Below are 26,683 nucleotides of genomic sequence, written 5' to 3' on the forward strand. Positions count from 1 at the left end.
CCTCCTGGATGTTTTGTCAGGCAAGTGCTCTTTACGCCAGCCGTGAGACTGGCGCGTCCCGACTCCAACCGCAGCGCTGAACTAGACATAACCGTTTGAGTGGTGACGCCTGTTGGTCGGACGGCGGTGGCGCGGTGACACACTGTGATAGCGAGCAGTGCCTGAAAGGCCGAGCCGTCGCACGAAGGACCCGACATTTCAAGTGCAAAACCCGCCGAGACCACTAGAGGGCGGAATTTCATTCCTCGGCAACTCAAATCACTGATTTTTGACCTGCACTTAGAAATTATTTATTTCTTATTTTTTCATTTATTTTTTTTTACGTTATTGTATCACTGTCAACTTTATCATCAGATCGTTGCAGCGGCTTTCATACATAGATCCATGTCCCAAGTAGAAAACGCACGCGCGGGCATCCTGGTTATATAACGTAGCTTTAGTTATTGTCATGTTCTGGTTGAATCAACATGTTTTCCTCGTCTCCTTCACCCGTCTACTGTTTTTCTTGCTTTTGTTTTTACTGGGGGGTGAAGCCCTTCCAACAAATCGGGGAAAAGCTCGTGACTCCAAAACCTGCGAGCGCAAGCGCGCGCGGCAGCCGCGTGGCTTTTACGCGCGCGCGTGTTTCGCACGAGGAGCGCCCCGTCTCGAGGCGTGTTCAGCCGAGGCGCGTTCACGCGTTCGCCGCCGGCTCCTGCGCTGAGAGGGAGGGAGAGCGGCACCGTCAGAAAACGCCGGCGTACGGCTTCCAAACGCCCGGACATCGAAGAGGACAACGAAGGGGGGGGATTTAGAGGTTAAACTGAAAACACCGACAGGGGAGAACAGCGGGAGGCTGCGCGCCGCGGAGCCACGGGGAGACGCGTCGTACATCCTTGCAGCAGCAGAGGCAGTAGTAGTGGCAGGAGGCAGACTCGGGGTCTTGTTTTGGTTTGTTTTCTTTTTCTTTTTTTTTTTTTTCCGCGTCGGTGGCCCGGTGCTCCACATCCCCTTGTAGCCCTACCTTTGCGCCAGCGGCAGGGAGGAGAGGAGGCTGTCCAGAGAGGAGGAGGAGGAGGAGGACCATGGAGGGGATGCAGGCGTACGGAGCCGGGAAAGCCGGAGGAGCCTTCGACCCCGTCACCTTCTTCCAGCAGCCTCAGACCATTCTCCGCATAGTGTCTTGGGTGAGTGACCGCTCCCGTGCACCAAGAGACAGAAAAAAATGTCAATATAAGTTTGTCGGTACCACTGGGCGACGGTGGCTGCACAGGCCGGACCGAAGTGACTTTACTTCATGCGCACACAGTAATGCGAAACTGGTGCGGGCCTGGAAAAGGGTCGTTATCAGAATGGCCCCGATAATTCACTGTCTGTAGATGATCTGTCGATGATCCACAGATGTTCTCTAATGAGCACGGTGAGGACACACGCAGGCGCGCGCACACACACACACACACACACACACACACACACACACACACACACACAGGATGACTTCTTAACGAGGGATTTCATCATTTCCCAATGACTGCCCGCCGCGGAGCACTAACGGACGAGGAGAAGCAACAGTAGGCGACCGAAGCACAGTAAACGGACGGAAGCAAAAAGTTTCCAAAGTCTCCAAAACTCCAGGGGGGCCTCTCCGCTCCCAAGGGGCCGTTTTTAGCAGACTGGGGTCACAATGAGCTCCCCGCGAATTTCTTCTTCTTTGGGTATCTTTCAACCTATGTTTGCATTGTTGCATGTAACATCACCTTCATTTTTTTTTTTTGTAGTCGGGGGGCAGGTGCACTATAGGCCACCAGTGGAGAATCGTAAGAGTTTCTCTCATGAAGGAACATCAAGCACACTCTCTGCCACTCCTTTCCACCGCCTCGCTTGTTTGATTCGCATATTCCAGGTTAAATAAAATGACACAATGACCTGCTCCTCATCTTGAGGCCAGTTTACGGGGGCGGCAGTACTCCACTGCACTCAGATGATATCCACTGACAGTTTTAGTCGCACACATTCGTTTATCGTACTCTTAGACTGGCACGAAAACAAAATGGTTGCTACATCAAACGATGTTTAATAGGATCAAGCAATGGTCTTAAAAATGCACTGACCTTGTTTACACTTCTTCACGTGAAATGTGTAAAGTTACCCTCTAAGAACAATAAACATTAGTTATAGTTTAGAGCAACTGGCATATGCTGGACGTTAAAGCGAAAAATATGAAATCGGGGCCAGTCTTCCCAGTCTCCCCGCCTTGCGGCAGGGAAGTCGTATAGTCGGGATTATGTCTCATCCATAGGACTGGGTCTGTGTCTGCGTGTCCCCGAGTAAACACCCGAGAGCCTTCTCGAGCGGGCTGGGAAGACAGTGAGGCAGGTGGACTCGTGCGGATACACTGGTTATATTGTTCCAGCGAAGGGGCAAGACTTACTCACATGCCGGCTGTCGAAAAACGTGGGGCCGCAAGGACTGGTCCCCTCTGAGACCGCTTCCCAAGTCGCCTACATCGCAGTCAGGACTAACCATCGAGACGGGGAACATTTGTTTTTTGCCGGTAGATGTAGTTCCTGGTTCTTGTAGTGAGGGAAAGGAGTGATCGCGTACCGTTAACTGTGTCGTACGACGGCTTGTGTTTCCGGCCCTCGTGACTAATGCGATGGGTATGACTGATACTGAATGAAAAGCTAAAACCTTAAAACATGAATTGAATCATTCAAATCTCAACCACATGAAAGAAGTGTGCAAATAGGTTGTGCGTCATCCACAGTCACGCAAGCACCAGATTTCTGAGTGATATATATTATTTCCATGTTTTGTGAATGTGATGAAGCATTTTATATTTTATTTTGACAGCTACGTGGGATATACACATACTGTAGGGTACTTCTGTATATGGGGTTACTTCTGTGTGATTTGAGCAGGTTTCAGGGCTGAGAAAGGCATCCTGGGATTTTCTGTGTGGATTCTGCGTCACAATCCATCAGGGTTGATTTTTCATGGCACACATGAGGTAACGTCTTTGTCCGGAGCTCCTTACAGTGTCACGATTGCATATATTTTTACTGCGGGTGGCCTGAAAGTTAGAGTGTGATCTAGGGCCGCGACAAATGGACGTACCGTTTTTTTTTTTAATTAACCCAAAGGCTATAAATTATTCAAGCTGTAAAATATCCAAAAGTAGTGAAACAGGCCTTCACAGTTTCAGCATTTCCCCTGCGGAGTCCAAGGTGACATCTTAAGCCGTAGCTTGTTTTATCCAACCAACAAATCCGAATCTCAAGAATATTCAATTTGCAACAATATTTAACGTATGGTTTTGTAATTTACTATTATTTAACCAATTGATTAATCCACACATTTTTTTCAGCGCTACTGTTTCAAGCGTCATGTTTAACATCAGAGGTTTGATTAAGAGTCAGATTCATTTTTGCACTACACCAGGCTTTGAAAAACATGCAGATGAAAATACAAACCCGCACACAGATCAGGTGTGGAGCGTCTCTATGGGCCCTCGTCAGATGCCCCGAACCTGAGCTGTCACCAGAGCAACAACATGTCTCCATAGTAACAGCCACAGCCTGAGTTGTGATGCTTTGTGTGATGGTGCTAATACCCACAGTGCTGTGGACTGTGGGGGAGGAAACTATCAGCACTTTAAACGTTTGGTGATGGGGTATGTTAAGAATGTGTGTGTGTGTGTGTGTGTGTGTGTGTGTGTGTGTGTGTGTGTGTGTGTGTGTGTGTGTGTGTGTGTGTGTTTCAGAGAGAAGTTTCTGAATGGTGGCTGAGGGTTCCCTCCCTTTTCTCTCTATCTCCCACTTCTTCAGACTGGGCTGTATGTGGAGGTGATAATGAGTGTTTGTTTTTGTGTGTGTGTGTGTGTGTGTGTGTGTGTGTGTGTGTGTGATTCAGCCTTAGGAAGTCAGTCCAGTTTGTGTGTGACGATGTACGATGGATGGAGGAGAGAAGAACGGTGAACACAGTGACAGATGGAGGGAGCGCACCGGACCTTGTATATGTGTGTGGTTTTTTAAATGGAAAAAAGAAGGAATTTATTCATTGAATTAGACTAAACATGGTCAATCTGACTCGCCCAGCTGATATGAAATCTTTTTTGATATGACATGGTTCTGCTTTCTATCCGTGTTTAAAAGAGCATTATTTTTGAATCTTGGATCTTTGCCTTTTTGCTTCGAGCGCAGCTTCTTAAATTCTGCTGCTGTTCAAGAGTTAGGGTTATTGCCTGGGCAACTTAAAACATCTATCAAACCATTATGCAACTAAATGTGGTGTTCAGTTTTGCTTTGTGCTTGACTCCGCTAGAGACGCATTTTTACTTTTGAAAGTCAACACGCCCAAAGCAGCGTGTCCGTTTGCCAGCCGTGTGAATTTGCAGATCAAAGTTCTCAACTTAACTCAGCTGATATGCAAAAAAGAAAGTGATATTTGCTGCACGTGTGTGGTTTTCTTTGAAAGACTAAGAGGGTTAAAGTAAATATTTGCTCACTTTCTCATATGACTGTGTCTACAATCTGAGAAAACCACCTCTACACTACACGTAGATGGTGATAATAGGATTCCCCTGCGTCTCATAATTCACCAGATGCTTCTTTCTCTTCCACGAGTTTCTTGAATTTTAATGCAATCTGGGACACAAGGAATATTTGGAAGCAGATGTATAACAAACCATGATTTACGGGTTAATTAACTGTGAGCTGCGGAAGAAAACTCTGCCGTTCTGCTGTTTTCTCTTCCATTGAAAAGCTCTTACATAAGTAACGTGGGCTGACGTTTCAAAATTAGTTGTGATGGTGATAAACTGTGAGAGGTCAAGAGATTTTGTAAATGGTGAGTAACTATTTGAAATTAGCAACGCAAACACACAGACTGCATTGCGGCACATTCTGTCATCTCCATGTAAAACAGGAACGCTCAAACACTTCATTAGTGCCCACTTGTCAGAATTCAGACACAGTTTGCAAGCTTTTTTGAGATGCAAGCTGCATGTTTGCATTGTACAGTAAATGCCACTTTGTCCGCTTGCAGTAGTCATGCTGTAGGTGTCTGCAGATTTGTGGTCAACTAAAGAAGCCCGTCTGTACTCCCGTGTTAAATATTTACAGCCGAGCCTAGATTAACACCCAATTGTCTGTCGAATAAAATTCTGGCATTTGGCTGGTCAGTGTCAGTAACTCCCTAAACTCTCCGCTGATTGGTCTCCGTACTGCAATGGCTGGAGTATCATTGTCTTTTTGTGGTAAACATCACCAAGTTGACAGTCTTATATATGAATATTAATACAAAAGATGTGACTGCATATACTGCCGTTTCCTCTGGCTTGAGTGCAGTGGAGAAGTTCAGTTAGTTTTTCGTACTTCCGTATTTTGTTCTTCTGTGTTTGCACTGCCTGATCAGAAGTGTATAAATCTGATCAGAAGTGTATAAATCTGATCCAGTCCCCGTAGCTTTAGTTAAAGGTTCTTTCATTGGGATACATAGAAATCAGTAAATCTCCCAAAGAAATGCCCCACTCCAGCCAGCCAGCCAAAATAAATCTTTCAAAATTGTTAGTGGACGTTTCCCTGCACCAGGTGTTTAATAGTATACTAAGAGTGAGCTTACAGACACAGAGAGGGGGTCTGACGGGCTAAGCCACACCCAGTGCAATGGCGGGGTAGGACATTTATACCGTGGGCCAAGAGCTAAAGGATCAAACAGAATGCAATGCAGTTGTAATAAATGGTTTTTGCAGGCAGACAATAGGACCGGCAGACAGTTTACAGTGATGGAGAGAGAGATGACATCAAGGAGTTAAAAGACGAAAGGGTTGGATACCATGTAAAGAATTGCTACACTGGGGTTCAAAACCTTTTAACAACAGCAACAGGATATAAAAAAGAATATTGTGCATATTATTAAAAAGTGACGTTGATTGAAATGTATATTTGGCACTGTTCACTGATAGACAGATTACACAGCTCAAGCAAGTTTTTAGAGTCATAAATGGATAAAGACCAGGTGGATGGGAGAACATTTATGGGAAATGGGCTAAAACTTGCAAAACCACTGGTGTGGTCGTTTAAGGGTATTTTCAAACCTACGGTTCGTTTGCTGTGTCAAAATCAGCGGATGCGTTGCCAAACCGGTCAAGTTTTCCCCTTGGTTCGGTTAATTTTCATTCAGGCGAACCAACTGCATCAATAAAAGCCATGTGAGAACATTCACTCTGCTCATTGGTCAGACGGGTCCCGGGGCGGGAGTGAGAAAAGCCCCGAAGAAGGTCCCACTGCATCTGCCCCAATATCATAAAGGCAGCATACACCTCGATTCCTTCTGTGGCTAGCTGTTAGCAACATTTGATGTTACTCAACCACGACCCAATATGCACAGCGCTCCTGGCTTCAAGTTGGAACAGATCGAAGTTGGATCGCGTTTTCTACAACTGCTCTAGAATTCATTTATACATTCTCAGCGCGGTTGTACGATTGCCGCGTTCCGATCCGTCCAAATGAATCATACCAAGGGGGAAAATAAACCAGAGTCCGATTCAAACGGACTAAACAACACAGGTTTGAAAATGCCCAAAGACTGATATAACATACAGTGAAACTGCATGATGGACCCGTCATGCTAGTTAAGAGAACTTGCACAAGTAACCGAATGAGCCCCAGCCCAGACTTGCAGTTCTACTCTCACTTGATTCTGTTGCGCTCGGCTTTACGAGATTGAGCTTTTTTTTTTTTTGTCTGGTCTCATCTGATCGTGTTCTCACTAACTGCGAACTAAAAACAAAGAGAGAGGCATATTGAGGAGAGCTGAGGGTGTGTGAATGAGGGAGTGGGTAGAACAGCGCGTAGACGTGTGGATATGAGTGTCGCTGTTCTCCTGGACTTGTGATTATGTCTGTCTGTACAATCGGTACTGCAGTGGCTCTCCTTGAGTTTTACTTTGACGAGGTCTCCTCTCTCTATCACACTCTCTCTCTCTCTCTCTCTTTCATTACACGAGCAGCTGCTGCCATGGTGACAGCAGCAATCAGGTATCCCCAGTCCAGGCCAACGCTCTGCCGCAGACAATAGGCCCTCACGCACCCTCACACACATGCACGGCAGATAATATCCTCCGGCCGGGATCCTGTATTATTCAGCAGTCCGGTTGACTCACCCTTGACTTGTAGTGAACATCACTTCTCTCTGTCACATCCATCTCCTTACACAAGTAAGATTTGCTGATCATTCACGCCAGCCAGTCTCTGGCATTTTGGGTTTTGTTTGCTTCCGACAGCAGATCAAAACCAAATCTCAGAAAATCACACATTTTCTGTGGGTTTCTGTAGAGGATCCGGTTCCCAGTGGCCTGTCATCTACAGCTTTGTCATCTGTCAGTGATGAATGCAGCATAATGCCGGGCAGATCTGGTCCTTTCGTCCGGTGTTGTTGCTTTGAAATTGTCAACATTTTTTTTTTTTTCATTTAACCGATGTTCATGTCTAGAGTGACTTATTATGAATGCAACAAAAGCTTGAAATCTACAGATCACAATAATGACGGGGAAGTGTGGAGATCAAGATTAGTGATCAAAATGGATCAGGGCTCAAGACGTCTGAGAATTTCAATTTTATTATTCCGAGGATTTCCCTTTCATAATCCTTTTCGTTTAGATTTATTCCACATTGTGGTTTTAGTTGTAGTAGCCGACTATAGCTTAACAGCAGAAAAGAATAGCATAAAGAAAAGGTGTGGAGGTTGGCAAGCTGAATGGTACAAACCTGATGTGTCAGAATGCTCCAGGCGAAGTGCTTGTTGGACGGCTGAACAGACAATACCTGTAACTTTCCGATGTCCATCCAGCCTTCGCTTGATATACAATGACTGTTCAGGTGGGCAGAGGGGTGAGAGTAGGCAGAATGTTCTTCTCTCACGCTATCTTTTTAAAGTCCTGACACAACCACCTCTGCCACATTTTGTTTTTACAAACGAGCGCGACGCCATAAATGCCCTGCAGGAGCGACACGTCGAAAACTGCGCGCTGCTAACCCCATGTAAACCGTATGATGCAGCCATGGTTTTCTGTGGACCCCCTGTTTCCCATGGCATCTTGAAACGTGTCCTCGTGGGTTGACGTGGGCATACTCGTCAGAATACACCGCTGCCCCATTTCCCAGCTTCGACAGATGTCGCCTCCCTGGGGAGCGGCAGCTAATTTGCTCCATGGATTGGCAGATCGCAGCTGCTGTACCTTGACTGCTTCTTCCGTCTGTACGATGAGCCAAGGATGTCATTTGACGAATGTCAAACAACACAGCTCTCCTTGACGCAGCTGCCGTGTTTCGCGCTTAATTTTAACCAAATAACTGCTCAACCTTAACACGGAACTTATTTTTGTGCAAGTAATCTTAACGTAACGTGTGAACTAAAAGTAGTCGTGCCACAAATCTGAATTTCAACCACTTATTTTGTATTTTTGAGTCCAAAAATTTAATTCTGTTAAGCAAATAATCTTTTTTCTCAAATACTTTTTACTTGTTGGTAATACCAATAAACTACTTTAGAGAATTTTGGAACCGGGTATTTATTTTTTAGATACTAGTGCGACAGTCTGCTTTATTCTGTCTACCGCTTACAAGTGGATACTTGTGGAACATTCTCCAAACAAAGGCAGGTTCATTAAAAACAACTTCAAGCAAGTCCTGAAAGCTGAATGCAAATCTAATATGAAATCCCTTGTTAAGACTGAGGTTTTTTCAAGTGTAATCACAGTTAAGGTTCACAATGTCATTAAAAATCTGTCAATTTGCTTCATAAATTTGAAGGTGAAAATCAGTTTACCCTGTAAATCCGTCAATGAGTCAACAAAGAGGTAGACTAAATAAATTTTTTGATGTTTTTTCCGTGGATGCCATCTCCTTTATCGTTCGATTGTGAACACTGTCTGATGAAGGCCGCGGTCACAAAGGCCTGGACAAAATGCAGTGCTAGGCCATGGTCTGCTGTGTCCCTCTGTTTAGTGCGTGGCTATTTCTAATACAGGATTTTGTGTGAGGTGCAGGGTGAATACCGGGGCTGATATGAGGCCTGGCTCAATTGTCTGGTCTTTACAATGGATCCAAAAGGCTTTTCAGCCAGCACAACGGCAGTTCTAAATCATTCACAATGAGCCAGACTGGACTGATATGATTTAGGCCTACCTAGTGGCTGACATGGCTGTTTGCTGTGCATGTGTGTTGAATATGGAAATGAAACGAAAGAGGAATTTCAGATTTAAACTTAGAGAAAGACAGGAAAGGTAGATGCAAAGTAAGTAAGGCAGAAAATGAAAAATAGCAACAGAGAGAAAGGGAGAAAGCACATGCATTCACGCATGCATGCACACACTTTCAGAAGCATGTACACACACACACACACACACACACACACACACACACACACACACACACACAGCTCTGGCAATCGGCGTCCTTAATGTGCAATTTGTAAGTGACCCTCTGATGGTCACAAGATCAGAAACCCACGTGGTGTTCTTCACAGTGCCTGCTTTCATCACCTCCAGAAGCCTTGTGATCTGTCCACGGATCAGAGGGGCGAGGAACACACACACACACACACACACACACACACACACCTAAAGAAGTCTTGTATCGACAGAACCACAGCAAAAAAAAAAAGAGTGGGGGAGAGTGTGAAGGAGTCGCATAAGAAACCATATCACATGCTCTCCTTTTCATGACTCCTAAGCAAGCGAGGAATGTTTAGGTGCAGTGAGTTCAAGTATTCACCACGTTTCGTTTGTTGCACATTTGCATGCGTGATTCATTATGGTCGATTATATAAGTATGCTAAAGTGAATATCTGGAAAGACAGACAGAGCAGAAAAAGGACAGTTACAGCTTGCAACATGCAGTTGATGTGCATGTGAAGGACATGCTCCTGCTCCAGCCATCACAAACCCGGCTGGATTTCTGCTGGCAGCCGGAGAGAAAGCTCAGTAATTCAATCTGCCTCCTTCCATGTGACAGCAAATATGATTGTGGCCCTGAAGACGACGTGCGCTTTCAAACCCAACGAACTAGGTCATGCCAAAACCAATCCTTATTTCAAGTAAGGGCATTCGTGTGTCCGGTGTTTGTGTGACCCGAGCGAGCAGAGAAAAAGAGCGAGTGCGGAAATTAGAGGCACATACTGTGGAGAAAGAGAGTCCCTGGTGGTGAGTTTATTTCCCAGGGGGGTTTCTCATGGGAGCATCAGAAAACCAAACTATGTCACGCCACTAAAAACTAGTGGCCCTGCAGGTCCTGCTGTCCTTGTTACAGAAGCTAATAAACTCCCTTCTGCCTCCAAATCAAAACCAGTGAGGGACACACATCTACGTGTTCAATAGTCACAGTGTCACAGTGTCTGCAGACCCAAAATAATAGTGAGTAAGCAGGATATCTTACAGTTCAAAAAGAAACTATAAACTATGCAACGGCAACGCTGTTTCTAAATGATCTCAAATATATCTTTGGAATTTTTAGCCTGTAATTTCTTTTCCGCTGGTCTAATTCTCTACTCGTTGGCTGAAATGTATTTCCATACAGACATAAAGGCAGTGAGCTAATATTGGCTGATTTATCGTTCTAGCTCTAAAGCAAAGTAGCATCATCATAACTAAAGAACAGAACAGAGGATGCTTTTTACAATGACACCAATTGATTTATAGAAACTGAAACATTAGCCGCAGCCTTCAAAATGTAAGTTAATAGTTCCTGTTTAAACCATACAAGAGTATGTAATGCATCGCTGACGGCGATAGCCGCCCAACAGTTACCTGTTAACATCCTTAATTGGTTAGCGTTAGCATTCATTAGCATTACCATTTCCTGCAATTTGTTCAGTTTACATCTGATCCTAACCTCTTTCCATACATCACGGCCATTAGAGATTCTCTGGCTCTGACACAGAAGAAAAAAAAAAAAAATCATTTTTCAATTTCTCATACATTCAGTATGGGGTAAGTTTCTGAGAGAGAAATCCAATAACTTGACTGGAACCAATTTACTGCTGTCAAATGAATCAGTTGAACTCAGTTAGATAAAAGACTTTGGGCTCTGCCCATCACTAAAAATAACAAGACCGTCCATAGCATTATATGTGGCATAAAAATAATTCTATGTTTGCTGCACTGCACAAAATTAAATCATGGACAGTGGATAGCAAACGTGTGTGTGTGTGTGTGTGTGTGGAGGGGTAAGCGTGAGCGTGTTAGCTACGGTGTTCCTATTTGTACAAAAAAGAGAGGAGAGGGATTGTGCGAGTTGTCTGGTTCACTCCGTGGGTCATGTATTTGAAACGTCTTGGATAACTGTGGGTTCTTTGCTTATGTTTGAAACTGTCTCTAAAGGGGGTGTGGGTGTGTTCATTATTCTCCATGTCTGTTTAGGGGACATCTATAAAAAGTCTGCCATGGAAACTGTCTACGGAGTCTATCAACAATTGAAGAAACCGTCGAAATATAGATATTGTTTTTTACAAAAAAATCTTTTTTTTAAAAACCAATAAAAATCCATGATATATATATATACACTGTCCCCTAGCTAACTTAATGCATTATAAATGTGCTTTTTTTTTTTGTTACATTTATGTTGCATATCTTTATATTCTTATATCCCAAGCGGATTCCACCAGTGCAACAATATGTAATGTGTATGACAATACACTACAATTCTTCTATAGCTTTACACCCAGAGCCACACACCCAGAATGTCTCTGTCTGTGGTAGGCAAGGAAAGAAACCGAAGCAGAGAACAGAACTTTTCTTCTCAGTGTGTGTGTGTTTAGCATTGGTTTATCGCCTGACTATTCTGAGCAGTGATCGACTGTTTGCGCGCGTTGGCCGATGTGTGTGTGTGACTTTGTGTGTCCTGACCTGAAACTTAAAGTAAAGCCGGGCATGTGAAGCGGCGGATAAACTGTGTATGTCAGCGTGTGTGTGTGTGTGTGTGTGTGTGTGTGTGTGTGTGTGTGTGTCGGAGCGCGGCCATTTTTCTCAAGAACACTCGAGGGCAGAGGCAGGGCCAGTAACGAGGGGAGATGGGAGAAGACGAGGGGGGAGGGAGGGACGGAACAATGATGCAGCCGCTCTAAAAATAGCACCGCCTGCATACCCCCTTCTGCCCCCGACACTTTCCTCCACTAATCCCCTCTGCAATCCCTCCATCTCTTCATCATCTTCCCCCTTAATGAAAAAGAGTGCAGGTAGATGAAGGAAGGGACTGAGGTGTCCTCCTCCGCACATCCTTCGTTCCGTGGAGGGCGCGAGAGGCTAGAGATGGACCAGAGAGCAGAGAGGCAGAAAGGGGACGGAGGGAGGGAGAAAGGAAACAGAAAGGTTGTGCATGCTTGTTAACATACTGTTCCAGTTTGTCGTCAAGACACAGACTCCAAATGCCAACTCGTGGATCCTCTGTGGATGCTGTAGGAAGATCAAGTTGTGCACTCACTTCGTCTTTAAAGTGGGAACAAGTCATATTTTTACAACGTAACAGCACAAAATGACCGTGTATTTACCGTATATGCCATAAAATAGAGAGTCACTTTTGTTACTGCTGATGAATACAATTGACTAAGTGATTACTTCATCAGGTTGTACGATTTACAGCAGTCAAAACTAACTTTATGATGCATGCTCTCTCCTTTCTTTTGGAGAGGAAGCTCATATCAGAATTCACTCAACAGAGCTACGTACAATCGACTCATGGCTTTTTGAAAGATATTTCAACTATGAAGGCTAAAAAACTCCTTTTTAAGACAAATGTGAATTAACGTTAACGTTAACAACATTTTACATCATGATACATAACCTCAAATATCCCATTTACACCTGGCGTTGAAACGCGTTTCGGGTGGTCAGATTGCAATCGGACAGTGCCTGGCCACATGAAAGTCCTACTTGTGAATCCACCTAAGATGCATTGAGGACGGATTGGGATCCAACCGGCCAGACCACCTCCGGAGGTGGTCAGGCACGCGTTGTGACCACATTGAACACAAGTGTAAAATGCAATTGCATCGTCAGTCCTCATGCAACAACCATGTGTGCGGAAATTGCATTATTCCAAACCAGCAAGGTAGAGGCTAGGCAAACACACGAAGCACTCCTCTCCTCAGTCCTCAACTGTGGACGTTATTCAAGACACTCGTGGATGAAGTGAAGACGAGACCGAGTGTCTGCTTTCAGTTTGGTCCGACGAAAGTATATTCATATTGCTACAGAGCCATTTATGAAGCAATGGCTAAGCAAGTGGTGGAGATGATGGTCTTCTGTTCTTCTTGTTTTTGTTGTTGTTTGTTGGTTTTTTGTTTTTTTGTTTTTTTTGACCCTCACCAATGAGAAGAGGATTTGTCCTGAGCTGGACAGAGCGATTGGATCTCAATCAGATCTCAGTGTGGACACTGGAGACACATTAATACCGGGTGTAAATGTAACCAGGTAAAAATCATATCTCGATGCAATCTGGATACGAGACGCATTTTCATGCCAGGTGTGAAGGGAATCAAAGACACGACGGGGAAGGTCACTTGTTCACCTTGAAGGCTACGTTTAAATGGAAAGTTTTTGTTTGCTTGAACTCATTTGCAATCATGAACAGAGTTAAAATAAGGGGAAACACCCAAAATGCACAGATTAGATTAAATTTTGGGTGAAAAGACTGGTTCTGAATAGCTTTGTACTGAATGGAAATTTTATCTGTAGAACGATTAATGGTTCATGTCCTGTGTGACAGTAGAAATAATATTTCAATCCTTTCTCCTAAAAAAACATGTTTTTTGTTAACAAAACATGATGTCATTAGTTTTGCAGATATTTAATTAGAAACCAAATGATTGGTCGAATTGAAATTTTGCCTGATGATGGCACTAGATTATAAGTCAGGAGATCACTAAAGCTATGACATTTCATACTGAGCGGGAGCTAATGTGTGTAAATAATACGTGTAAATTCACTGTAATTCATCCAACAGTTGTTGGGTGACATTTTATTCAAAGCACGCACAAATATCAATCTCGATTTCGTGCTTGAGGAAAAGTCATGGGATCACTAATGTTATTAAGGCTCAGCCTTTGGGGACAAGAAATGTCTTTGTGAAATTTTATGGCAATTTATCCAATTGAGATATTTCAGTTTGGACCAAAGTGGTGGACTGACCAGCAGAAAGACATTCCCATCCCTAGAGCCACGCCACTAGTGCAGCGTCTTATTAACTTTTTCCAGAACTTTCATCCATGTTACTCACCTCCTCAGTGGATCAAATTTTGTTCAGTGTTCAGCTGTCACGAAGGCTGCTTAACCGCTATCACATGGCCTGAGTATAGAACCGTGCTCATGTGATAACTTCATCCCCAGAGGAACACTGTGAGAATCAGTCGAAAGCTCTGTATAAAAGCAGTTACAAGCTTTTAAGGTCTGGTCTATGCTTCATTTTTACAATTTTCAAAAATTCATCACAGTTCATTGCCAAAGGTGCTCAAAACAATTCATTTTAAACCATTACTCACTATAATCACTAAAACTGTACTAAATATACCCACAGATAGAAATTCCAGAATGGGTTAAAGAAAAGGTGTAAAGTTTCTTTGTTCTCAGATACAAATCCTTAGAGGAAGGATTACACACATACTGGTGTTAACTGGGCCAGAGCTGGGATAAAACAGGGCAGGAACAATGGGGAGTTCCTTCAAAGAGTAACACAGTAACAAGGCAAGGTGGCTTGATTTTCAAGTTTTTCCACCTCAAACAGGCAAACAGATGGAATCTCAAAATCTAAGACTTGAAATAAAGTCTGTGTCATTTAACAGAGTTACATTCTTCTTTGGCTGGCGCTTCAGACGCCTAGCTCTCGGTGTTCACAGTGAAAATGCGGTTTCCCAAGCGTGGAGCAGACAGTGGAAAGAAAACTGAAGGGCTTGAGAGCAGACCGAAAGGAAAGCGTGAAAGAGAAGAACCGTGCTGTAATCCCCCTCCTGACTGACATCCCTGTCTCCGCCCAGCCCGGTTGTTGGCCTTCGTGGTCGGGGCTGTCAGTGGAAGTCCATTGTGTGTTCTGCCTTTGTATCGCCGTCATTTATCACACAAATACAGACAAAAACAGCTGGGTAAACTATCCACCAACCCAAGGTATATACACACACAAACTGAGAATCCCTCGCTCGCCGCAGCAAAATCCACGCACAGAATGCAGACAAACATAAACACACTCAGCCCCGGTCTTATCCAGAGAGAACTGGCTCCCTGGAGGTTTGGACTGCGGGTTTGTTAGTTGGATGGAGTTGTCTGATCGGCTTTTATCAACTGAAGTACAAGGCAGACTGCTACACTGCACTGCAGGGCGGAATACTAACACTGCGGGTGTTTGTATGCGTGTGTGGTCTCATATTTGTGACCTCGGAAAGCGTGTCTCTGGGATGCCGGGCTTATTGGAGAGGAGAGGAGAGCAGAGAGGGATTAGATGGTATCTTAGTAACCTGCTCCTGTTATTCTCTCCATTTTGTAGCCCTTTGTGTCTCCACTCCCCCAGGCACAGGCAGCTAGGAGAGGAGAAGAAAAATGAAAGAAAGGACAGAGGAGAGAGGATGAAAGGAGAGGAACGCAGAGTAGTGTAAAGGAGTGAGGGATCAGATGCTGTCATAGTTACCTCCTCCTTTCATTGACTCCATTTTGTCACCGTCGTCGTCCGTCCTCCGCCTTAGACAGACCGTCGCTGTGCGGCCAAAACCTCTCCAGCAGCACATTTCATCTCACCACCGTGCATTTTTCTTTAAATTAAACGCTTGGTTTGAAAAGGATTTCATTTGGCCGAGAGTCACAAGAGCACTATGTAATCCACCAGTTTAACTAAACACAGTACCCATTGGTTTTTGTGTGTCGAAGTCAATACGCAATACTTAAAAATGCCTTTGAAATAGTTCATTTTCAATGCGTGCACAAGTGCAATCTGGAATAAAACGTCTGAAGTTACTTATCAGCACGTGGTTATACATTAGTATCACATACACATGCAGACATGCTTTGTTTTTGTTGTTTACATGAACACAGCAATTTTTTCGATGACAGTTTTTGTTTTGTAGAAAAATTACACAGTCCTGGTGATTAATACCGTTAGCTGTAGGCAATGTCATAAATGTTTAAATCTTCTGCGTAAGACCTTTAAGGTAACTTAACACAAAGCAGGTCCAAGATTATGCCGTCACTTGGTTAAAAGTCTCAGATAAATTGTTTCTCATAGGGGCCAAACTTATTCTCATCTAAAGCTCTCTGATTAACACGTTATATCTTGCTTGTTTAATACCTACAAAAACCAAAGCTTAAATGAGGATTTTGTTACCTTAGAACAGAATCAGGCTAGCTGTTTACCTCTGAGGCCTTTTATTGAACAGATACTTAGATGAGAGTGGTATTCCTCTGCTCATTTAACTCTGGGCAAATATATTTACCCAAATGTTTAACTATTCCTCCAAGAGAGTAAAAGACAAATTGTTCAAATATATTGATATTCTCCCAAAGTGCAATTTTACTTTCAAAGGATTCTGTCGAAGCGGAGGAGAAATGCCTAGTTGATGCAGACAACCAAGCTTATCAGGCATTCAGAGATGTAATGACGCTGATATGCAAAGCACCTGGGGTACTTTTTTGGAATATTACATGATGCTCCAAAATTTGGTGGAGGTCACCGGTGTGTGAAAGGTTAAAGGCACTTTTTTATGAATTTGACTGACAGCATAAAATGACGAGGCAGAAGGATTTTTAAAAGTTAGTAAGGCATTTAATTTTACTATAAAGTATTGTTCATTTTGTAGGCACCAAGCACAAGTACAATAATTGCACCGGAGTTAGGTAATTTGCATCCGCAGTCTGTGGGCAGAAAAGACAACCAGTACACCAGAACAACACTATAGTAAACCAGAATGTGATCAGTTGTAATTTGATGGATACTTAGTTGCAGTAACATTAGGAATTATCTGATAAAAATGCAGCCATTGGTGAGGTAATTACCCTTAACAAAACATGATGGAAGCCTGTTTTCTCAAAACTTTAACAGACTGCCTAAGTACTGATCAGACTGATGTCCTTATTCGCATAAGAGCTACACTAAATATTATATATTATTCACATCGTTGTGGGTCCAGGAGCTGTCACACTAAATCGCAGAACGGCAGAGAAAGGCCAAGTTCTCCACGGTCGAACTCCACATTCTCAGAGAAATCCCAGAGGCACATGGGGCAAAATTGTTTGAAAAACATGAAACTCCCCCGCAGGGTTGTCGTGACATTATGGGCTGAGAGCGTCACGCTGAAGTGTTTTCTTAATCATAAAATTACCCAGTCAGTCTTAATATACCACCGGACTGTAGCAGGAGGTATTCTTTTGGGCTGTAAAGGGCTTTTATGAATAATTACAAAACGTGCAAGTGGAGAACTGGGTGACGCGATGATACATCAGGGGCAACGTGGGGTTCAGTATCCTGCCCAAGGACACTTCAATTAGTGGACGACCCGCTCCGCCTCTTGAGCCACAGTCGCCCCCAATTCTATCCTGTTCATTAATGGTCTTTTATCCAAATGTCCTGACAGTACCATGAGCTACAAAGGGACGCCTTATTTCTTTTCTCACAGTCTCCTCCCTTCTTTTCTTCTTCCCCGCAGCTCTTCTCCATTGTGATCTTCGGCTGCATCGCCAATGAAGGCTACATCAACCGCCCCAATGAAGTGGAGGAGTACTGCATCTTCAACCGCAACCAGAACGCCTGTAATTATGGGGTCTTTATGGGCTCCATGGCCTTCCTCTGCTGCATGGCCTTCCTGGCTCTGGACGTGTACTTCCCCCAGATCAGCAGCGTCAAAGACCGCAAGAGGGCTGTGCTGGCTGATATCGGGGTGTCAGGTAAACGCATTATGCACTATGCATACTTTAACTACATCACAACATGCTTGTTTTTCTCTTTTTTTAATATTCATGTATGTGCGTGTTTTCTTTTCATTCGCTCAAATCTTACTTAGATTTCTATAACACGTTTACAACTTTAACACTGAACAAAAAAACATTGAAATTGAAAACATTTCTAACACACAAACAGGGGTGTAAAGACACTTTGCAGGGGCATTGGTACTAATGATCTTGGGATAAATAATTTCAAGTTCTATAACCCTTTCAAAACACATTCACAAAGTGCCGAACAGCTTGCGAGGCAATAACACTTCAAAGATCTTAAAATAAATTACTACGAGGCAGTCAGAGATCACGTGTCCCACCAAAGCAGTTCCCCCATTTGCTCTAACACTCAAAGACATTACTGCAATGACTTCTAGAAATAAGTTTAATTGACTGCTTGAAAATATCCAGAACATTAGCATACCAGCCATATCCAGCCAGTCCTTCAGTGGCCATAAGGACTTTCACATTTTATGGAAATTTATTCACAAGGTTTTGAGACATGGCCAATTTTTACACCTTGTCTATAAAAAAGGAGGCTGCGGGACTCACAGTAACACAACAAACAGCCGTCCCTCGCACTAACAGATAGTTAGAGTAAGGGCTGGCATGGGGTAGAGATTCAATAGATTTATCTTGGTCAAATAACACCAATTAAAAGCCATTTAGACCTGATTAACTTTAACTTCACAGGCTTGAATGAAGTTATACAGAGCAGTTCTGTATTTCTATACAGTTCTGCAGAGCCCAGATGACTGACATTCATTCACCTGAGATTCAGTATAGATGAATTGAAAACAGTATTACATAAGAATAATTCATTTCAAGCATGGCATTGACTTTTTAGTCTATTGAGCAAACCAGTCATGCTTCAGGCCATCATCCAAGAATTTTACCTTGAACTACATGCAGACAAACTGAACCCATTTCATATGATAAACCGCCGTTTAGGGGTTATATTACAGCAGTAGCAGGTACAATAGGCCTCCCTGCTACCAACACAATCTGAGCTTCGCTGGGAGGTGGTAACACGAGCTGATGAAAAAAACTTCAGAAATCACTGCCTGTTTATCAATCACAGAGATGGAAAGGTGAGTCGAGAGGAGCAGAATCAGCGCTTCAAAACTGTTACATCCAGTGGAATATAAAGTACTGGCCTTGCTCATTTAACCTTTCCTTTTTACTCCCGTTATAAAGCACTTAAAGCTGCAATGTTGCACATAGACGGCTGTATAAATACCATATCTTACGAAAATGTTCTATACCGTGTTGTACACTGTAAACTGAGCATTTCATCCATCATTTATAACTTGTTACATGAAGGCCAAATGCAGTCCACTCTGATATCTTCAGTTTTCAGGCAAAAGCAACAACAAGCGTTTTTAAAAATGCTGGAATCATTTTTCGGAGTACAGAGACGTGTCAAAACAAACTTACAGAGACACAGGGACTTTGAACAGTATGCCTCAATAACACAAGTAAGGGCCCGGCTATGCTCTGAACAAACTAGTTCATACAAAGTGTCATCCGACCAAGTGTGTGTAGCTGCTCTGAACTGCCAAACTCAAAGACTGAGCAAAGGCAATTATGGTGTTGCACTATGTTTATATACATGAACAGTGGTGGGAGTAGTTGTATGAAGACTGGAAAGAAAGAAAGCTTTGGTGATTACTTCAAATACTGTCTCTGCACAAAAATCCCGTTATCCCTGGATATTTGCTTTTAGAAAGTTACAAAAATTTCCAGACGCAGCGCCTCAAATTCTGAGGGGGGGGGTTTAGACACTTTTAGATGATCTGACGAGCACTTTGTCTGAATCATCAGAAGCACAACTAAAACAAGACATAACAAGACAGACATACATTATGTCTGTAGGGACCTATAGTACTGCTTATCCAGTTGTTTTGGCAAGTGCTACAGCAATGTCAGCAGACACAAAAGAGACCAAAAGAGGCTAAAAACTGCATAGCGCTCCTTAGTTGGCTGCTGATTTTCAGTGGGTTAAGCACTGTGAGCAACCATTTTCATATTACTCAGATTGAACCAATGGTAATGGATGGATGGTGTGTGAGAAACTGTTTCCTCATAGATGAGGTTAACGCTAAAAAAAGTCAAAAGGTCTATTTTGTACGGAAAACAACACAGTATTGAAAGCATATCTGGGAATGTTCTGAAGGGACATTCTGATATCAGAGATGCTCTAATTCATAAAAAAGTTAGTCAGTGACAGCTTTCCAGTGTTAAATTCACGGATTCATGGATACTGCTGCCATTGTCATATTAGGTTTTTATCTAGTTGATTCTGCAGCACCTCCTCTTCCAAACTCATATAGTCCTTCTCTTTTCACACTAGTTGGGTTGTAAGAATCAGAGAGCATTTTTTGAAATTTTCTTATTACTGTACAGTTTTTTCCAGCGGATCAAATGCCCCAAAAATACCCTACCTTCTGAGAAAATGGGAGCACTCTTTTCAGTCTATAAAAACACATGACATACATAGTTAGGTTATCATCACAGCAAAGGGAGAGGAGATGTGAAAGGGATAATAAGGAGAGGAGTACTCTTCTGGCACTAACAAGGCTCTTGGTGGCTCCGACTGTGGCTCCCTCTCCTTCTCTGCTGCACTGCTACTGCAGTGAACTCAGATATGATGACAAGAAAGTCAAGTGTTGAGTCGGTTAATGAGGCCGTTCCTGTCATGGACTCCCTGTTTTCATCATTCGTACACCTTCTCTCTGTCTCCAACCATGTATATGTTATGAGATGTTTTGTACCTTACTGTGGCCATGTGACAGCTGGTACACGTGTCTCGATTGGACCTGGATGTTTCTGATTAAGCTTTATCTATTTCCTCCCTCACTGCCACTCTTCCTACTGCAGTGGATGTGATAGGATAATGTTAGAATCTCTTAATATGTCTCTCTTCCACTGGTTGCCACCAGTGGCCAGCGGGATAGAACCCTATCTGGTTTTAGGGGTAATTCCTGCTGTTTGTCTGCTCATTTTACATGTGGTGTTCCACAGGGGCCAGTTGTTGGTCCCTTGTTGTTTTCAATCGATTGTCACAACAATCTTCTTCATTGTTATGCTGATAATATACAATTTAATTTTCACCTACTCTAGACCTCCAACTATAGCAGTTTAGCTTGCTTGGCTTGCCCTTTTCTATGTCAGTGTCAAGTCAAGGTAATTTCTTCCTGTAGCCCAAAACCAATATTTTCTCAGAGGGCTTTACAAGTAATACAGTGTGTGGCACTGTCTGTCCTTTGACCCTTGATTCAGATGAGAGAAAAACTACACAAAACCCATTTAAAAAACAATTACTGTCTTAATTGATTCAAGTGTTTGTTTTAAAGGAATAGTTTTACATTTTGGGGAATATTCTTTTTTGGTTTCTTGTGAGAGTTAGAAGTAATACCACTCTCATGTCAGTATGCTAAATAAGAAGCAAGAGCCAGCAGGCAGTTAACTTAGCATAAAGACTGGAAGCAGGGGTACACAATTAGCCTGGCTCTGTCCAAACATAAAATAAAGTCCACATGCCAGCACCTCTGAAGCTCTCTAATTAGCATGTAATAAACCATACATTTTGTTTTTTTGTGCAGATTAAAGACACAAGATTGGACATGTTAATTATTGAGCTTTAGAAGTGCTGGTAGGCAGATGGGACAGAACCAGACTAACCGTTTACCCCTGCTTCCAGTCTTTATCCAGAGCTGACTGACTGCCGGCTGAAGCTTCATTTTTTTGAGTGGAGACATGAAAGTGGTATTGATCTCATCTAAGTCTCAGCAATAAAACTGAGCATATATCCTAAAAAGTAAAACAATTCCTTTCACAGTGTCATTCAGTTTGAAACATGTCTAAAATAAAGTCCAGTGATGAATTGAACGGAATTGCTAATGCTTTAATTGCTTCTTGTTTAGCATATTTATCTCCAGAAGTAGGTCAGAGAAAATACTATACGTCAGACGATGCCTTGTTACATTTCTGCCATTATTTTTAACATTGTTTCTGTATTTTTCTCTCTCTCTCCAGCATTCTGGTCCTTCATGTGGTTTGTGGGTTTCTGCTTCTTGGCCAACCAGTGGCAGGTGACCAACCATGAGGACAACCCGCTGAGGGAGGGAGGTGACGCTGCTCGGGCAGCCATCACCTTCTCCTTCTTCTCCATCTTCACCTGGGTAAGACCCTCCACAACTCATTAGCCTACAGTGTAACACAGCATTACACAACACCCGCCATTAGGTGGACGCTTTTATTTAAGGTTTGGTACATTGCTGTGGATGGCCTAAGACAGGACTGAACACCTCAATAGCCATTTAGTTATATAAAAGTGTATGTCTCGGCTGCTTTTCCTCCATCTTCTTTTTGGTTAGTATGTGGATGTGTGTGAACATGTTAATTTGTCTTTTTGTGCATGTGAACTCATTAAGTGCGTGGATGTTGTTTCAACAGGGCGCCCAGGCTCTCTTCTCTATGGAGAAGTTAAAGAATGTGTCATTTGAAGAGGAATACATCAAGCTGTTCCCCCCTCAGCCTCATCAACCCTTTGTCTGACTCTGCTCTGTCTTCTCCCCCCTGCTGCCTTAACCCTCTGCAGCTGGTCCTACACAGTCCTTCACTGTGGTTGCACTTGTTTAAGGGCACCCAGTAACGTCAAATACTGCTGGAGGTGATTGTATTTGTAACCCAGCAGTAGGAACAGTTGTACCATCACTGTTGCCAGTAAGATGTCGCTCAATGTTTTTGCCTCCTTATGATAAAATAACTTATCGCCTGACTCTAGCACATTATAATTATAATGTATGTGTAGGTGGGTTGATTCATTAGTTGATCAATACCAATGACTCAACAATTACATCACCAAATGCTTGGATTTGCCTTAAATACCTTCTTAAATTCCTGTAATCCTTATTGGAAGGACAGCTCCCTGCCCACAGGAATTTTAAAATGCTCCCACTTCATGTAGATGTCTTTTTTTTTTTAAATTGATAGAAAAAGAAGTCAGAAGATGAAGAAAAGCATGCAAGCTGAATGTTTGAATTTATTAATATTTGGTTCTTAAATTCTAAGATGTTTCCTTGTAGAAACCTGTGTGTTCTCCATCTGCAATGTGGTTTTCTGTTTTGGGTTTTGCCCAGTTTTTGCTTCATATTCAAAGCAGGCAGCTCAGCGGGTTGTTGCTGAAGAAGTTCGGTGTATGGCATGTACCTACTCCCTCCAGCTGTGGCTTCACCCCCAAACCTGGAGCTCTTAAACAAGTGTAGTCTCAATATACAGGACATGCTAAGACCTCATTCTTCATCATTAACGTGCAGGTTTACACAATAGTTGTGCTTTGTCTTTATGCTGAAGGGGTCATACTTATCGAGGGGAGAGGTTTTTTGCTTTTTTTTTTTTGCTTAAAACATGGTTGTAAAGGTTTTTGTATTTTGTATTCCCTTTGGTTTTTGATCAAGCTAGAGCCAAAGTCTTATTCTCAAACCCCTGACTCCATACCTTGAAGGAACAGTTGGACATTTCGGGAAATATCTTTATTCACTTCTGGGCGGACAGTTAGAAGAAAAGATCAATACCACTCCCATATCAGTAAATTCAATATGAAGCTAGAGCTGGCATGTAGTTAGCTTAGCTTAGCATAAAGACTGGAAAAAAGCTAGCTATGGGGGGTTATGTGCCTGACTATTTAAAGTGCCAGGACCTTTGGACAAACAAGCAAAGAGATATAACACGTGTGTTGGTGATCTTTAGATGGTACAGTGGCCACATTTTATTACCTTTGGAGAGAGCTGGGGTAGCCATTTTCCTGTTTCCAGACTTTATGCTAAAATAATCTAACTGTCCACCCAAAAGTGGAAAAAAAATTTCCTAAAATGTCCAACTTTCAATGCACGTCCATGCTTTAGCCTCCTTTATTATGTTATGAAGTTTAGTCAGTAGATTGTTGTTGTTTTTTTTTTATAACTTTTTGAGATTGACCTCACAGTTAAGGCAGGGAGTTTTTAGATCACTTTAACTGACGTATTACACTGGTTTATTGCATATTCATTGGATTTTTATGGCTTGAAACCGTGCATGCTATTGAGCCATAAATAGGATTCATTACATAAGTGCTATACTAAAATGTTCCAAATCCATATTAACAAAAAATATGAAATATTGAGGGTTCAGTCTGCAAAATGTGTTATCAGGTGACGGGCCAGAGACAGATTGGTGATTCAGACTGAAAGAGTCAAAACTGTTCAAGCAGACTCAGTCTCACTGCAACATCTGATCAGCCGAGACACAACAGTCAATAAAACTTCCTCATGAAGCTTCCCACAACTCGGAGCTTAAACCATCTCAACTCTCTCTGTGGTTTTGTCTTTCTTTGTGTGAGTGTCTTTGTTTGCTCTGTGTACTCGCGCTCTCTGGCTCCCGTGCACTATTGTGTTGTGCACGTAGACTCAGTTTAAATGCACACTTGCATTCCAAGTGTGGACTGGAGTGGTGTTAAGGTGTTGCTCCTCACTATGGAGCTGAACAATGGATAAATACCCTTTTTTGCACTGCTGCCTGAAGAACTAACCTGCTCTGACTGACTAAATGACTCACTCTGTCTAATATGCTTCACAAGCTTTCTAGGCAACTAATCAATGTTTCCTTCTCTCTCTTTGTTCTCTCACTTCTCCCAAACCCTCTGCTCTAACACTACTGCATCTCTGCTTCAACATTTACCTCCACACCTTTCAATCACCTTCTGTGCACCTTTTGCCCTCTTGTCCTTCTCCATCTCTGATCATCTCTCCAAGGCGGGCCAGTCCTTCCTGGCCTTCCAGAGGTACAAGCTGGGGGCCGACTCAGCCCTTTTCTCCCAGGAATACACGGACCCCAGCCAGGATGCAGCGGGAGCCCCCTACACCTCCTTCGGTGGGGATGACCTGGAGAGCCCGGGAGGAGGGGGCCAGGCGAACAGCGACGGGGCCTTTGACGGCACTGCAGGCTACCAGCGTCAGGACTACTAAGATGTTGGAGGTTAGATATATAATGGGGAGGATCTGGATGATGTTGCATAAAGTTTCTAATTTAGAGCAGTTTTTATTGTTACTATGTGTCAATATAGAACCAACAGAATAATAGATTAACTTTACCGAGTGCCGGAGGTCTGTTTTGACCCAGTATTAGACACAATTTCAAGATTTAACCTAAAACTGTTACAAATGTATTGTTGGATGTACAAAACGTGCATATGACATTCAAAACTGCAAAGGATACGGATATTATTAACAATCAGTAACAAATGAGGACATGTAACTTTAAAAAAGACCATTACCACATTTTACTTTGGGTAAATAACCCAACAGTAATATAGAAAAACACTGACACTGGGTCAAAACAATGCAGTATTATGTCAGGTTTTGACCCAGTGATATTAAGTGTGTACATGCAAGGATTTATGCATTTAGCTAATGCTCTTCAGCCAGTGTGACCTATAGTGATCAGGGGGAAGACAGTGCATTTCATACCTATGGCAGTTCAGTTATAGGACTTAAACATCTATGTCTGTAGGACAAACATCAGAATTTGTCTCTAGGTCAGAAATCTTAGGCAACTTTCCAGATTTTGGGGAAGGACGGGTAAAAGGTCGATCACGCGTGAGTCCGGGAGGAACAACAGCAAAGGGTTTAGGACATTCATGGGAAGGGGTTATGGGAAGGATGATACACTGGGTTCGATTGGAAGCACGGAGGAGGGTCTGGGGCTTTAGAAAGAATTGGGAGGTCAAGTGTTTGCAGAAATGGTCCCACTCAATGCTTGTGACCACATCGCCTTCATCTTCTGAGGTCTGCCATCAGCCAGATGACTGCGATCAGTGTTAGTTGGAAAGACCGTCAAACAAACACACGTGCAAGCACAGGTCCACAGTATTTTGACTTTGAACAGATACAAGACAAGTTTCTGCTGACAAAACTCCTACAGGTGCATTACACGATATCAGCACAGTGGCATAAGTGGCAACTAATCCCCTCAACTGTGAAATGGGAGTGTGTCTGTGTGTGTTGAAAAGTGTCCTCTGTTTTCCTGTTTTTTTGTTTGTTTGTTTTTTTGTATCGATGTGTGGATATTTGTGTTTTCTTGTTTCCCCCCGAACGACCTGCTTGTTCTCTCCTCGACTGTTGCCTTAGTGCCGACTGCCAAGCAAAATCCAACGAACACAGGGCAACATACAGTTTACACCCAACATGCACAGGATCACGGTTCTCTTTCGGCATCTTGAGGGCGAAAGAACAGATAGTTGAATTTTGTCTTGTTTTTGTACTTAAGCGCGTAAAAACCCTGAATAAAACCAAGCGTTTGACATAGAGCATTCCAGATGACATAAAATCAGCACGCCTACGGACAGCTTGAAACACTGAAGAACTGAAGGTTATTTATCTATCGTGTTTTCCAACTTATTTCAGCAAATCTACAGATGAGTCAACCATAAAAATCCTGAGTACTTATGAACATGCATTGCTCAATTTTCTTAAAGAATAAAGTATATATCTCTCTCCAAAAAATATATGTAAATCTATAATTCAGTATATTATAGTGTTGAACAAAAGATTATGCTTTATTTTAGGGCATTATGCTAGTTCTGTATATAAAAAAAGAAAAACACAAAAGAAAGAAAATCTATGGTCTGTTGAGTGTTTTTGTGATAAGATATATGGTGAGGCCATCATTGCCTCATGCTTTATGTTGCTTTCAGGGTAAG

General features: G+C 42.8%; 1 protein-coding gene across 2 annotated transcripts; it reads left to right on the top strand.

The window, feature by feature from the left end:
• Positions 1–1,064: 1,064 nt before the first annotated feature.
• On the top strand, positions 1,065–25,104 carry LOC120800380 (synaptogyrin-1-like). Of its 2 annotated transcripts, none has more exons than XM_040146454.1 (4): positions 1,065–1,166; positions 17,658–17,895; positions 21,982–22,127; positions 24,738–25,104. In XM_040146454.1, the coding sequence occupies exons 1-4, from the start codon at positions 1,065–1,067 to the stop codon at positions 24,948–24,950; spliced, it is 699 nt and encodes a 232-aa protein (XP_040002388.1). In that variant the 3' UTR covers positions 24,951–25,104. The 2 variants fall into 2 exon arrangements, with proteins under 2 accessions (XP_040002388.1, XP_040002389.1); XM_040146455.1 differs by lacking the exon at positions 24,738–25,104 and adding an exon at positions 22,402–22,641.
• Positions 25,105–26,683: the final 1,579 nt, after the last annotated feature.

This window comes from Xiphias gladius, chromosome 15 (assembly GCF_016859285.1).
Source record: "Xiphias gladius isolate SHS-SW01 ecotype Sanya breed wild chromosome 15, ASM1685928v1, whole genome shotgun sequence".
In the NCBI taxonomy this organism is placed as follows: domain Eukaryota; kingdom Metazoa; phylum Chordata; class Actinopteri; order Istiophoriformes; family Xiphiidae; genus Xiphias; species Xiphias gladius.